This window comes from Xiphophorus hellerii, chromosome 16 (genome assembly GCF_003331165.1).
Source record: "Xiphophorus hellerii strain 12219 chromosome 16, Xiphophorus_hellerii-4.1, whole genome shotgun sequence".
Classification (NCBI taxonomy): domain Eukaryota; kingdom Metazoa; phylum Chordata; class Actinopteri; order Cyprinodontiformes; family Poeciliidae; genus Xiphophorus; species Xiphophorus hellerii.
In genome coordinates this window covers 17,886,365-17,899,829 of record NC_045687.1, presented here as the reverse complement: position 1 = coordinate 17,899,829, position 13,465 = coordinate 17,886,365, and the positions used below count along the sequence as shown (strand labels likewise).

At 36.6% G+C, this 13,465-nt stretch overlaps 1 protein-coding gene across 5 annotated transcripts; it reads right to left on the bottom strand.

Moving 5' to 3' along the window:
* Window positions 1-2,361: 2,361 nt before the first annotated feature.
* On the bottom strand, window positions 2,362-11,128 carry LOC116736303 (uncharacterized). 5 transcript variants are annotated; one of them, XM_032588707.1, is made up of 6 exons: window positions 10,226-11,128; window positions 6,404-6,520; window positions 5,501-6,320; window positions 5,228-5,383; window positions 4,486-4,578; window positions 2,362-3,797 (listed from the first exon to the last, which is right to left on the bottom strand). In XM_032588707.1, exons 2-6 carry the CDS (start codon window positions 6,439-6,441, stop codon window positions 3,474-3,476), a joined length of 1,431 nt encoding a protein of 476 aa, XP_032444598.1. In that variant the 5' UTR covers window positions 6,442-6,520; window positions 10,226-11,128; the 3' UTR covers window positions 2,362-3,473. The 5 variants fall into 5 exon arrangements, with proteins under 5 accessions (XP_032444598.1, XP_032444599.1, XP_032444596.1 ...); XM_032588708.1 differs by lacking the exon at window positions 10,226-11,128 and adding an exon at window positions 6,749-6,954; XM_032588705.1 differs by having other exon boundaries at window positions 5,501-6,520.
* Between the last annotated feature and the right edge of the window lie 2,337 nt (window positions 11,129-13,465).

The window sequence follows — 13,465 nt, the reverse complement described above, 5'->3', positions numbered from 1 at the left end:
CTAGATTAAACAAAAATGAAAACAATTTGTCACCCTCTCAGGACATAGTTTGCTTATTAAAGATAAGAATTTAGGAAGTCGGTATTCCCTGCGGCAACTCCCTAAAATTGTGTCAGTCACAAAGTGTTATTTGGACACAGTTGTAATGCAAAAGTAATCTTTTATACTGTATTGTTATGCCGATATTAAATAATTGGGTTGATTTGAGTTAATATTATTTCCTTTGTAACTTTCTCATCATATATTTTTTAGTTAAAATACTAACATATTAGTATGAACTGAGACAAATAAATATGTTAAAATATAGGTAAAAGTTTGTCGTTGTATAAAGAGTGATTGTAATAATAGATTAACTGTTAAACTGTCACATTATTTGTAAGCAATCACCTAATTCTACTCAATTATTTTTTCGGTATTTCACAGTAGCCATATCACCAATTTTTCTTCTTACACTTGAACGCAGCATATTCCCACGACGAACGAGTGCACCTGTTTTGAGACAAGCAACCGAAAAAATAAACAAAACAAAAATAAAAAACAATGGATAACTATTAAACGTGCATCGTTAACTTGATCTAATTTTAAAGAAAATGATTAATTGCTTTGATTATTTCTAGTAACGCAAAAATTACCCTTTGGGGTTAACATAGTAGTACTCCAAAATATAAAAAGCCAAAAATAAGTTAGGTATAATAACTAGAAAGAAAAGGAAAAAAAAAAAAAAAAGACTTAACGTTAAAAATTGTAAATAACAAAAAAATTCAAACTGAAAATGTCAATGAACTCCTGTCTTTCAGGGGCCCACCAATGTGCTACCTAAAGATCCCACTAGAGGGAGACACAGTATCGTTTATTTTGTTGTATTTCAACGAGCAGTCTAATTTCTTGACACTTAAAGTGCAGCTAAAGCATGCTTCCTGATTAAGTTGTATTCATTAAAAAGTCTTGTAAAAAAAAAAAAAAAAAAAAAATCATTATTATTGTTATTATAATTGGCAGCGTTTATTTTTTTAATGTTTAATTACATCCACTGTGGATGGAAATGCCATAAAATAAAACATATTGGTAAATTTGGGTATAGTTACTAACTATATTCCTATTAAGTGTACGTTTGAGCTTAAAATAATAAAGAAAGAAGCAAAAATTGTATGAGTCAGAGCTTTACTTACATCACCAGGTTGGTGGTGGAGGGGGGGACACCATATACATACACATAACAACAAAGCATGCAGCTGCTAACGGCAAGCTGGTTGGCTGGATTGAGATAAATGAAGGAATAGAATGGACAGATTTGAGAAGTGTGTTCTGCTCTCAGCTCTCTTCCTCCTCCTCGGTTTTTTCCTCTCTGTCTTTGCTGCCTGCCTGCTCTGCTCAGAGGAGGGATTTGCCCTATCTTCCCTGGCTTAGTGCACCATCGTGAAAGCGGTGGGTGGATGGGAAGACGTAGAAAGAAGAAGAAGAGGAGGGAGAGGATGAAAGGGAAACAGCTGCTGCCTTTAAACTGACGTTCTTCTTATCGTGATATTATAGAGGATATGTTCACTGACTCAGCCATCAAAGAGCAGCTCGGAAACAATTACACCCTCGGTTTTGTGTGCGTTTTCTGAGCATGTGTGCGTGCGTGTGGTTTTCAGTCTGTAATCCCAGCAGAACATGTTTGAAGATGGGCACGGTGTTGAAAAAAACATTTAAACCCTTATGGATAAGTGTGGAATGACAAAAATACAAAGTTTCTGAGAGGTGCTGGAGGAAAAAAAGGTAATCTTTAGACTTAGTATTGGTTATTTGATCACCATGTGTGGCACCTGTGTGGTTTTACAGGAAATGGGTTGTGTCTATTGCAAGAAAATCTACAGTATAAGCACAACATGACTAGTTGAGTAAAGAGAAATATTTGAAAATGTAACTGAAGAATTTTGGGAAAACGTCTTAGTCGATGTGTGCACAATATCAGAGGATGTACACTCTAAAAAGAAAATAGTTGATCCAACTTAATTGAATTGCTTCAATTGGTAACAAGTAATTCAATTAATTTTATCCAACCTAATTTATTAAGTTTGGTTAACTTGACAAATTTAAGTCAGTCTTAATCAATTCATTTACTTTATTCCAAATAAAAAATTTAAATCCATCTTACTTAATTTTATAGAAAGTCAACTCAAAATTTTAAGTTGTTCCAACTTAAAAAACTAAACTACCCCAAATTAAATTATCACTCACATTTTACTTAAAATATAGCTTGCATTTAAATCATTTTAAAAGTTTTTTTTAGCATGTTATTTTAGTTTTTAAAATAGGAGTAAAATACCTTCATGCTACTCAGAAATTCCACTCAGTTAAAATAATAAATCTACACAAATGGAACATTTTAAATTTTATTGTGAAAACATCACAAACTTACAGGTTTTTCACAAAATATTATGCATTAAACATGCTACACAAATCTTTTGAAACTTCATAAGGGATATTACATTTCAGCGACCTGCTAGATCAGAGGTGCCCAAGTCCAGTTCTGGAGAGCCATCATCTTGCAACTTTCAGATGCATCCCATCTCCAATACATCTGAATCAAATGAACTGCTCATTACAACGCCTCTGCTGAGCTGAATGTCTGCTGTTGTGTAAATTCAGAAATTAGCTTCAGGTGGTATTGAAATAGGGTCCATCTGAAAGTTGCACAATGGTAGCTCTCCTGGACAAGACTTGGACACCCCTGTGTGAGGTTGTAGAATACACAAGTATTCCTCAGGAAAAAATTTTGCTTTTTTAGATTTAACACAAGTCCTCCTAAAAAAGAAAATCCACACTCTTAAACCGTAACATTTGCTGAGAACATGTTTTTGACATAAAATATAATGACACTAGTGACTATTTTTACACTGAAAACAAGAGCAATACCCAAAAAATATTTAGGCAAGTTTTCAAACAAAGATGTGGTGTAATAGCTGCCTAGTTTAAACCAAGTCCGTTAATTTAACTGACACCAGAAAAGAACAGAATAGTAAACATTATGATCTAGATCCATTCAACCTCCTTCAAAAAACACTGAACAAATCTGTTGATTCAAATTTTTAAAAAAAATGCAAAAAGAAAATTCTGTGAAAATGTCCACAAACTGCAGCAGCCTACTACTTTCCTACTTTAATTTTTCCCCCTTAACTTGTGTATTTTTTCCCCCACACAAAACCAAAGAGATGAACCATGTAACTTTATGAAATGTCAAAAACAAAAAAGACCTACTCCCAAAATGACAATGTTCATCACAACCTCATCAGTAAACATCCTCCAGAAATACCAGTCAATTGTTATCCAGTAAACTCTGTATTACTTGTGGCTTTAATATGAACAATGTCCCAAAAGAAGTTCACAAAGTGCAGTTCCTTGAGGTGTTAAGCTTCCAAAACATGGCGTTCTTCTGTCCAAACAAAGAAGACTGAAGATCTTCTGTCCTGTTGCACAACATGCCAGTGTCTTTACTGTGAGGTCTGAAGTCTTCCAAACAAATTTTGAACTTTGGGAGACATCTTGTGCTGCTCAAGCTGCATGAAGATTTTTTGGAACACTTCAAATGTGAAGCGCAGAGCCTTTGGATAAGCCAAGTTAAGGGAATATATCAAACCCAGAAGCAGGGCACATGCTGAGGCAACTGAAGTCAGGTTATGCAACACCTCCACTCCCTCAATGACGATGCCAATGTCTTCTGGGGGTTCTTTCAATCCCTCTCCCTCCTTCCGAATCACAAACACTGCCATGGTGAGTTGTTTGAGTTCCATCTGGGCATCATCTCCGCTGCTGCCCTGTAGTGAGTTAAAATTTGAACACTGTAACTAATCTCTCACTACAGAATTTGGAAAATAAAAGCCTTGTAAATGCAAGCACCAAGTATAAGATGTACAGCTTGTGAATTGAAGAGTGGTTTACGGCATTTGAAATGTCCTTGATAAATTTTCCAAGTTCAAAGTTGCTTTACAAATTGAATAACTCAAAGGGTGATTTTTAATGTTTTTGAAAAGATAATACATGTATATAGCTTTATATATGTTCCATCATATTACAGGCTTTAGCTTAAAAACCAATTTCTTAGATTTTATATCAAAGCAGAATACTGATCCAGCCAATGGTCATCTTAGGGTGGAACTCAATACAAAATGCATATTTGTGTTGCTTGTCAGATATTTTGGAGCTGGTATCAAAATACCATGACTCTAAAACATATTCTTATTAACTTGTTTGGCATATTGGTAAACAAGAAATGAAGTTGATGTGCTCTGCTGAACAGCAAATTCACCATTTCTGGATTTAAGCAGGATACAGCCATGTTAAATTTACATTTCTGACACCAAATCTGCCCCATTTTTTCAAACAGATGTTCACATTTAGAAAAGCCAGTCCATAAATCATTTAAGAAGGTAAAAACAACTGACATTGAATTTGTCCATTTGCTTGAATGGGATGAGATGCAACTTTAAACCTTTAAAAACGTACACAGTATTCCTTAATAAGGTCTTTTGCATCCTCTCCAAGAAAGGTGACGAGCCCTTTCAGAACACATTCCCTTCGAATCCCAATGTCTTCAACCTGGAGAAAAGTTATCGTTATCAATATTACATATCTGAAGAGATTCATGATATAACTAATATATTTGGGCTGTTCACAACAGCAAAGACCTATCAGATGCCATAATGTACAGCCCACAAGTCCACTGTGTTTTAATGCTGCACTTCAAAATTATTCATATTCCACCTCTGCCACATTTTATCCTTCACATCTCAATTTGTGAAACTAGACTGTATTGTTAAGGTTAAGGCTTTTTCTTAACACAATCTACCAGAGCTAGTGAATATCATTTTCCATTAAAGAGATCTCTTACAGCATAGAATTGATACAAGTTTAACATTTAAAAATGTTAAAATTTAAAAGCAATAGAAGCTCAAAAATTTGGCTAAATTGCACCGGTTTCTGGCAAGTTGGATAGAAAGGTGTATTTTATTGAATTCATGAATAAACCAGAATACAAACTTACTATAACAACTAAATGCAGCAGAAATACATGACAGGCAAACTTGCTTTTCTTCAAATGATATCAACTTTGCACAGAAAGTGTATCAAGTATTATAATTAAAACAAAGTCTGAAAGTAACTAATCACTTTAAGTTCTTTGTTTTAAATGGAAAAAGGTAAATGGCCATAGCTTAGTTCACTGTGTCCATATTGATGATATGCATACCTCATCATAAGTTCTCATGATGCCAGCCATTTTTGCACGTGTTGCTCCTCCTTTGGCCTGGATGACTTTAATCAGCTGACTTGAGTGCCTGTCCAACTGGGCCAAGAACGTCTGCTCAAGGGGAAGAGCCATGAGCCTCTGGAACTCCGCATTAATCTGTGAAACAAAAAAAAAAATTACTATGTTAAAAAAAATTACTTAAAGTAAATACTCAATCATTCCCAAAGTCTAAGTTCAAAAACCTTGACATTTAATTTCAATCTGCATTACTACCTCTTTCTGTTGGAACAGAGCAGGCCATCTGTCCTTGAAATCCTCTATACCAGGTTCTTCATTCACCACCTCCTGACGCCTGTAGGCAAAGGTACGAGCCATTTTCTCCGCAATGACCCTGTCATTGTTCCTCCTTTTGAGTGCTGCCAAGAGTTCAATTCTCTCTTTTTCCATGCTTTCTTGTGTTTCTCCCAATGGAAAGGATGGATAAAAGTTGGCTTCAGCTCGTCTTGGCTTCTTTATTTTTGCAGCAGGAGAAACAGAAATACTAGCTTTGGATTTAAGAGAGTTTACAGACAACTCTGGACATCCTTGTGATTTGAGTAGAGTCCTGTAGTTTCCCATTTTGTACTTCAGCCTTTGCTTCCAACCGTAGCAACCATTGAATGAACCGGGCTCTTTTAAACACGGATGTTTTTTAACCAAGGCCTCTGCAACTACACAGAACTGTGCATCCTCTGGGTAGGCTCTGTATCTGTAGATCTCTTCTACTAATCTATTTAGGATGTCAGTCTTCATTCGGGAGGTGACTGTCAACATTTTGTTGTTTGCTTGATACTCAGAATTCCCCTTCTCTAGCTGACGTTCAGTGTCATATGAAAATATGGGAATGGGAAAGTTGGCTGGCCATTGTTGTGTTCGCGATGACAAGGATTCAGGGGAGGAGAGGATTATAGTGTCATTTGAGGCTAAAGAACTGCTGTCGTCAGAGTGAACTGTAGAACAAGATGGAGCTGTTTCAATGACATCAACAAAAGTTTGAATGGCTTTTTCTTGAATCACCTTGACTGTTCCCAAGTCCTCCAGGTCAGAAGTTGAGCTGAGGTTGAAGAAGTCATTACCAAAGTCTTTGTCCATATATTGCAATCTGACATTGGTCTTTAAACCAAAGGTATCCTTCACCTTGCTGAGAAGCTCATCCAGAGAGTCTGGTATGCCATCTGGAAGAGTCAGTTTTTCAGTGTTGCTCTCTCCTAGAATCACCTTCAGTCTTGCAGGTTTTGAACTTGCCATGACAATCTGAGAAAAGGGTACATACAGAGTTAAGCAATGCTGGTCGCTATTTAAAGTCATTACAAAATATTTTATATACATTATTAGTCAAATGTTTGGACATTTGCTTGTAGAGGGCCAAAAAAATATTAAGGTAGTTATTAAAATATTACTGTATTTTAAGTTCAGCCATACAAACACAAAAGTCTTTTGTACCACGCATTTAATTTTTTGTACAATCTTGTATTACCTCACCCTTAAACGTGAATATATCTTTTCACAGTAACAAGACGTATTCCTCTAATTCTGTAGTCTTCCAGCGGGTATACATCTGTTAGGTCTTGTAGCTCAACCAGTTTCAGTTCTTTGTCTGATGTTTTCAGCTCATAAGATCTGTAATGCTCAACATACCACCCCTCAAGTTTTCTGACCAGAAAGAATAACTGGTTTGCCAGGATCACCATTTGGACTATTTCAATGAACTCTGGTAATCCTCCTAATGAGCCATGGATCAAGATCATCCCGCATCTGTACTTCAGTCCATTAAATGTTGCACTTTTAGTCATGCACACTGTGGCCAGATTTGAAAACTTCTGTTTTAGAGCATTTACTATTCCCTTGTCGAGAACATCAGTTGTTACTGTGGAAACATTTGTAACTTCCAAAAGAGGTTTAGGAAAACCAGATAAATGCAAATGATGTGCCATCTGATACTGGTGTCTCTCTGCAAGGGAACAGAGGACATTTTTAAAGCACTTGATATTTCGTGCAACTCTTTTAAAAAAGCTATGCTTAGCTTCAAAGCGCATGGACCATAAGGCTACTAAAGGACCAAATTGGCGAATCAAGTGCGGGTAATGTTCCAAGAAATGGTGTTTTGGTTTAAGGTCACAATTAGGAAAAACCTCCTGGAATTGTGTTCTGTGCTCTGAGATCTTAAAGTCAAGGTAAGCAATAGAGTCCTCTGTGTGAATAGGACAGACCACAAGATCAACAATGTCCCTTAAGTCTGTTAAGATCTGCCAAGCTGGCTCTTCATGTTGCACTCTGTGTCCAATCAACAAAGGTAAAAATCTGATCAAACTCCAATTCTCATGTGCATTACCCCCAACACTTTTTTTGGCTTCAAAATTGAGAGCAATTGGATGAGGTCGATTAGTTTTATCAGTCCCCTTAAAATTGAAAGATGCTATTGCGTCATTCAGTGATACCAATGTGAAATATTTTTTCTTAATCAAAACACCCAGACACAAAGCTAATTCAAAAGGAACAACTCCTTCAAAAAGGTCATGCACAATGTCTGGAGGAAGACCTGTGGTAATGTCAAAATACAATAAATGTGATAAAATGGAAGTTGATTTGACACCCTGATAACTTGGCAATTCACGTTCCTGAAGAATTTTTAAGTGGTCTGCATGAATGCTTTTCGTTCTCAGGGTAAATGCACCACTTCTAACCTCTGTAGTTTGAATGTCTGTTTTAACTGCCAAACAAAACCTACATATGTATGACCCTGTGAAGTTCTCTACAAAGCCACCAAGACTGTGGGCAGCAAGATTATCTGCAACCACGCACTGAACTGTGCCTTTTACAGCTCTACCCAACTTTGACACAAAGACCCCTTCTTGTTCCAAAATCACAAGCTCATTAAGTAAAGGTTCTAAAACCTTCTCGTAACCATAGCACTTCAAATCATTAGTTTTGATTAAAGCAGCCAGGTAAATGGAAGACAAGTTAGAATTACACCCCTGTGGCAAATTACCAAGAATCCAGTATAAGCCACAAATTTTATGCTTCCGTTTAGATGTACCGAGAGGGTTGCATATTTCAAAATCATCAATATACAATATTAATGAAATGCTCTCCTCCTTACACAAAAGCTCATTTTCACTAAAAAATGACCCGTCATAGAAAGATCTATATGTATGAACACTACTTCTTTGTAGTAGTTTATTCACACAATTTAAATTATCAGTCTGATCCAAGATAACCTCACAGTCAAGAACTTGCTGCAAAGACTTTAGGATTGATACATACTGGAATGACTTATTATTTTTTTTATCAAGAATATATTCTTCAGGTTCTACCACTTTAAAATGTCTTTTATAGAATTGTTTTCGTCTCCAAGCACTAGAAAGGGAGCCTTTATCTCCTATTGCTTTGTTTACAGGGTTTGTTTCACAGAGGGCCCTGGCAAGTTTTTCAATAACTGACTGGTCAAACTGGCAAAGGTGATCATGTAGTATTTGGGTTACAGTTCTGCATGTAACTGGCAGGGACAAAGAACCAATTAAATAGTTTAACTCCTGCAATAGTTCATCAATAGCTGCATTTGACACAAGAAAACTGCTTTCTAACTTTAGAAGAACTGATGCAAGTTTAAGTTCAATATCTCTCTGTAAGTTTTCAGAATCAGTCTCATTAAATGTGTGATCTTGATTAGCTTGTGCAGTACTGTCTTGATCAAAAATATCAGTACCAGAACTAACACACAATTCTTCACCACAGTCTAATTGTTTTTTTTCAGTAATCCCAGTCTTAAATGTATTGCTAATGTCAGAATGTTTTCTGTATTTATGACTTTTGTAGTTCTCGTAAATATTTGTTTGATAAACACAGTCCTGAAACACACACGTGACAGTTTCCTTGTTCTTGAGATGTTGAAATATATGTTGAAAAAAATCTCTCTCAGTGGAAAGTTGATTAAAATCACAAATGGGGCATTTGAATCTGGTTAAGTCTTTGGTAACTGTTTGTTTGACTGGATGATTTCTTGATAAATGGCTCAGTAAAGCATTCCAGGTCTTGAATCTACATGCACAACTTAAATATGAGCATGGATACGAATAACCCCGTCCATAATGCCTGTGGTCTAGTTTGTAGTGCTTGAGCAATTCAGATCTTCTGGAAAACACCCTCTTGCAGTCTTTGCATCTCCACATTAAGTGCAACACTAGAAGGACAAGAGAGGAACTTCGTTACCTATATGTTGCCAAATCTGAAGGCAAGGAAGATGAAACAAATATGGAGGCAAGAGTCAATTTTGAATACTGTGACAACCCTAGCCCCATGCAATACTTTAGATGATTGTTTTACTGCTTGGTAAAATATAGATTCAGAATGGATTTGTTACCATAACTATTTCACTGTTTTTAATACCATACTGAAAACACTCTATATTAATCAATGTCATATTGTTAGTATTGCAAGGAATTTTCTTAATGCACAAATGCACATTTCTTAAATTGCCCTTCTCAGTTGCATATTCCTTAGGATGGGAGTAAGCTTTTTTTAATGACTCCACAGTATTTTTAGGTTGTAATTTTAAATTTTTTGTGTGCATATATATCCACAAATATATATGCATGTCTGTTTGTGTGAATAAATTGCCTGTCACTTTCTGCTGTTGCACTGGAAATTTCCCACTGAAGGACAATAAATGTCATTTCTATTCTTATTTTATATCTGTCCACTATTTAGTGTTAAAAATTACAGTAACTTTAGATATTGGTGGGAAAAAATGCTTATTTGACTATAATCAGTTCTCCACTGCAAGGGCAGCTTCCCTCTCCCCAGCCACCTCCCCACTTGTGTGAATCCTGAAGACTTTGCATTTTAGAGCACACATATTTCATATTATCAAAATTACATATTCATTTTGCATTTAACTTTTTTTTCTAAAATTAGAAGCTTGATATTACATGAATCCTTTATGAAGAAAATATGGCTCACCTTATGTGGTTTGATGATTCTTGGTTCTAGGCCTGGAAAGAGAAGTGGGTAAAAGAAGTTAATACAACAGGGTTCTAGCCAGAAATGCTAATGCCTGAAATTTTCATTTGATCTTAATTTTTCTTCTTTCTTTTCCTCGCGTTCATGCCGGTTGTCATTTCGATTTCTGTAGCCGGTGAAATCAAGGGGCGGACGACCATAGGGAGATCAAACATGCACATTGTGAACTGTCCGTGCGCTGTGGTAGATTGCAAATTGCAGAGAAATAATACAGGGCAAGAAGCGATCTAGCCGGGGCGGAGTCTGTGGGGCAGGCTACTAAATGCAGAGCTCCGAAAGTGAAGCTGTGAAATCCTCAGCCCAGCCCGAGGGCGTCTAAGCCCGGCCCAGTGCCTGGGGATCAACGGCTAGCTAGAACACCGCGCAATGTTCCTACAGACACAATTTGCTTTTTTAAGAGAAATGACACCTGATGGATTCTTAGCGCTGTCAGGATATTATGCGTTTTATATTATGTCGCCAGTAAGCAGCATGAGAAAACTGGAAAAAATGGCTTCACCGGCTGCAGCTAACAGTGCTTAGCACAGTGGAGTTGCATCACATTAAATTAGTTTTGCACAGAACACCCCCACCTCTGTAATTTCAAGTTAGGTTTTTTAGCGTAAAAGTACACATACAAAATAAACATTCAGTCTGACTCAGAGTAGTTATGTTAAAACATGTTGAGATTTGAACCGCCGAACAGCGCGGCTAATTACAATTAGCAAATGTGTTAAGAGCAAATAACTGATGACACTTCGACGTTAAACACAGTTCAATGTTTCAAATTTAAGGTAGAAAAAGTTTTAAATATTTTTACACCGTTTATTTAATGTTTGGTTATGGTGGGGCAGCATACTTACTGTTTTATCTCAATCTCGTCGACAGTCAATGCTCAGAAGAAATGGCGGTCGGTACCAGAGATGCAGGATCTGCCCCGGGCGGAGCTTACGTAATGACGTCAGACGTAAAGCTGCATTAAACTTAATTGTTTCACTTCGACTCAAATTAAAAAGTTCATTTGAGATAAAATGCGTGATTGTTAAGTTAATTGAACTCATGAAAGCAAGTTGTCATAACTAAAGTAAAAGAATTAAGTCAGGTTAATGTAAATAAGTCCATAACATGAACTACAGCCCAAATACACTTTTTAGAGTGTAGAAGCCATAGCCACAATTTCAATGGTTCACAAGTACATTTACAACCTAAAAACAAAGTGCCACAGTGGATAAATATTGTGCTTTGACTTTATTGCAAACAGCTTAGCTATTTCAAGTTGAATAAGTGAACGAGTCTTTCTCTGAGAACTCTCGGAGAAAGACTCTGAGAGTTCTTTCTCTGAGAAAGAGAAAGAGAGTTCGACTCTTTTCAGTAGAACTCAATTATTCTCTAAAATTCGATGCGATTGGTTGGTAAACCTAATACGTCACTTACTTTAACAAACTGAAATTTATCCGAAAAGAATATCCTAATTCAGCCAAAAAAACATTTTTGACATTCGTTTGGCTTCCGCAAGACAAGTCTTATAGTCTACGATCTGAAATAGATGCTCATTATCTCAAACCCTAGCAATGTGACATTTATTCTGCATCTGAAAAACAAATCCCTTTGAGAAAAAGCTTGTTGCACAAGTTTTCATATCTAGATGATTCAGTGTTAGCATTTAGTTCTTTTGAGTTCACACATCCTTTCAGCTCCAGTGAATCTGATTAACCTGACGTCTTAGACGCTTACATCTTTAAGCTACATCCATCATTTGCAGAGAGGATGCATTGCTATACATCTTTGATAAATCATAAAGATAAAGTAACATTTTCATAGGAAAATGAACTCAAATATATGTTTTATGCTCTTTATTGATCCTCTCTAACTTATCTGGAATCTTTCCATCTTTGACCTTTTCTCCTTCCTATTTCTCTCATTCTTCCATCTTCCCCTTCCTCAATCTCGTCTTTCTGCCTGAGCAACATTCACAGCTCCGAGGCATTTTCTTTTTTTTTCACGCTTCAAATAGCCATAGTGTTACTCCACTGGAAGCACACACAGCGAGAGGCGCTCTCACATGTGCTCATCCTTCAAAGTTTGCCCTTATCTGGAAGCTGTTTATTTTCCTTTTTTAGACCTTTCAGAGTAGACAGAAGCTGATCCAGTGACAGATTTCTAGAAGTGACGCGAGTAATTAGTCGGGGTAAGTCCTGAATGAGTTATTTCTCTGCTTTTCATAAATGTGCTGCTTATTGTTGTGCTAATCCCCGAGTATCTCTACTGCGACATGAGGTGCATTAAGAATGTTAAATATGAATTCTTTAATGAATGTCCATGTTGATGTCTAGTTGTATTGCACAAAAATAACTTTGCTTTTGTCAGGATCTGTGTTTTTCTGTGTTTATTTAGAGTTTTCTGTGTCCTTAAGTCTCTTCGTTGTCCTGTCCTCCCCTTGATTGTTCCCTGGTGTGTCTCGTTTCTGTGATTACCCTCCCGTGTATTTAACTCCACCTGTGTTCCTTGTTCCTCGTCAATGTCTTGTCGTTGTCCATTCGTGTAGCCTGTTGCTACCAGTGCTGAGCCCTAGCCTTCTGCTCAACTGTGCTGCCAGGTTTTTGGATTTTTGACATTATTTTCATCATTAAACTTCCTTTATTCACCTCATCTGGGTCTACAGCGTCTGCCTCACCACCTCACCCCGCACATCGTGACAGCTTTTCTAATTAAGCTAATTAGGAAAAACATTTTCGCCTAAGTAATAGCAAATCTTTAAATCAATTCTATTCAGTTCAATCAAAAAATAATTTAATCACTCCAGACAGAATTTAAATATTTGTTGCGACTCATATTATAAAGTTTTTTTCTGTTATAATAATAATTATTTTATTCTGAAGGTCAAATATTTGATATTTTAGAGTATTTGGAGACTTCTTTTAGCGTCATGCGGCCTGCTCTTGGGTGAACTCGCTCGGAAGGCCAGCTGTTTTAAAGGCTCTCCATTTACAGATCCCCCAAATATATTTACAAATCCATTAAATACGCACAGGGTTTCATGGGGTGCATTAATTTTAACACGTTTATGGATCATTTGGGCCCTATGACAGACATGATCGGTCTGTGGACGTCGTCTTCAGCACACAAATTTCCCGTTTTATTTTTAGCCTCACACAGCAACGCAACGAAATCATCTTTATGTTGATTTCGCTCAGGAACTGA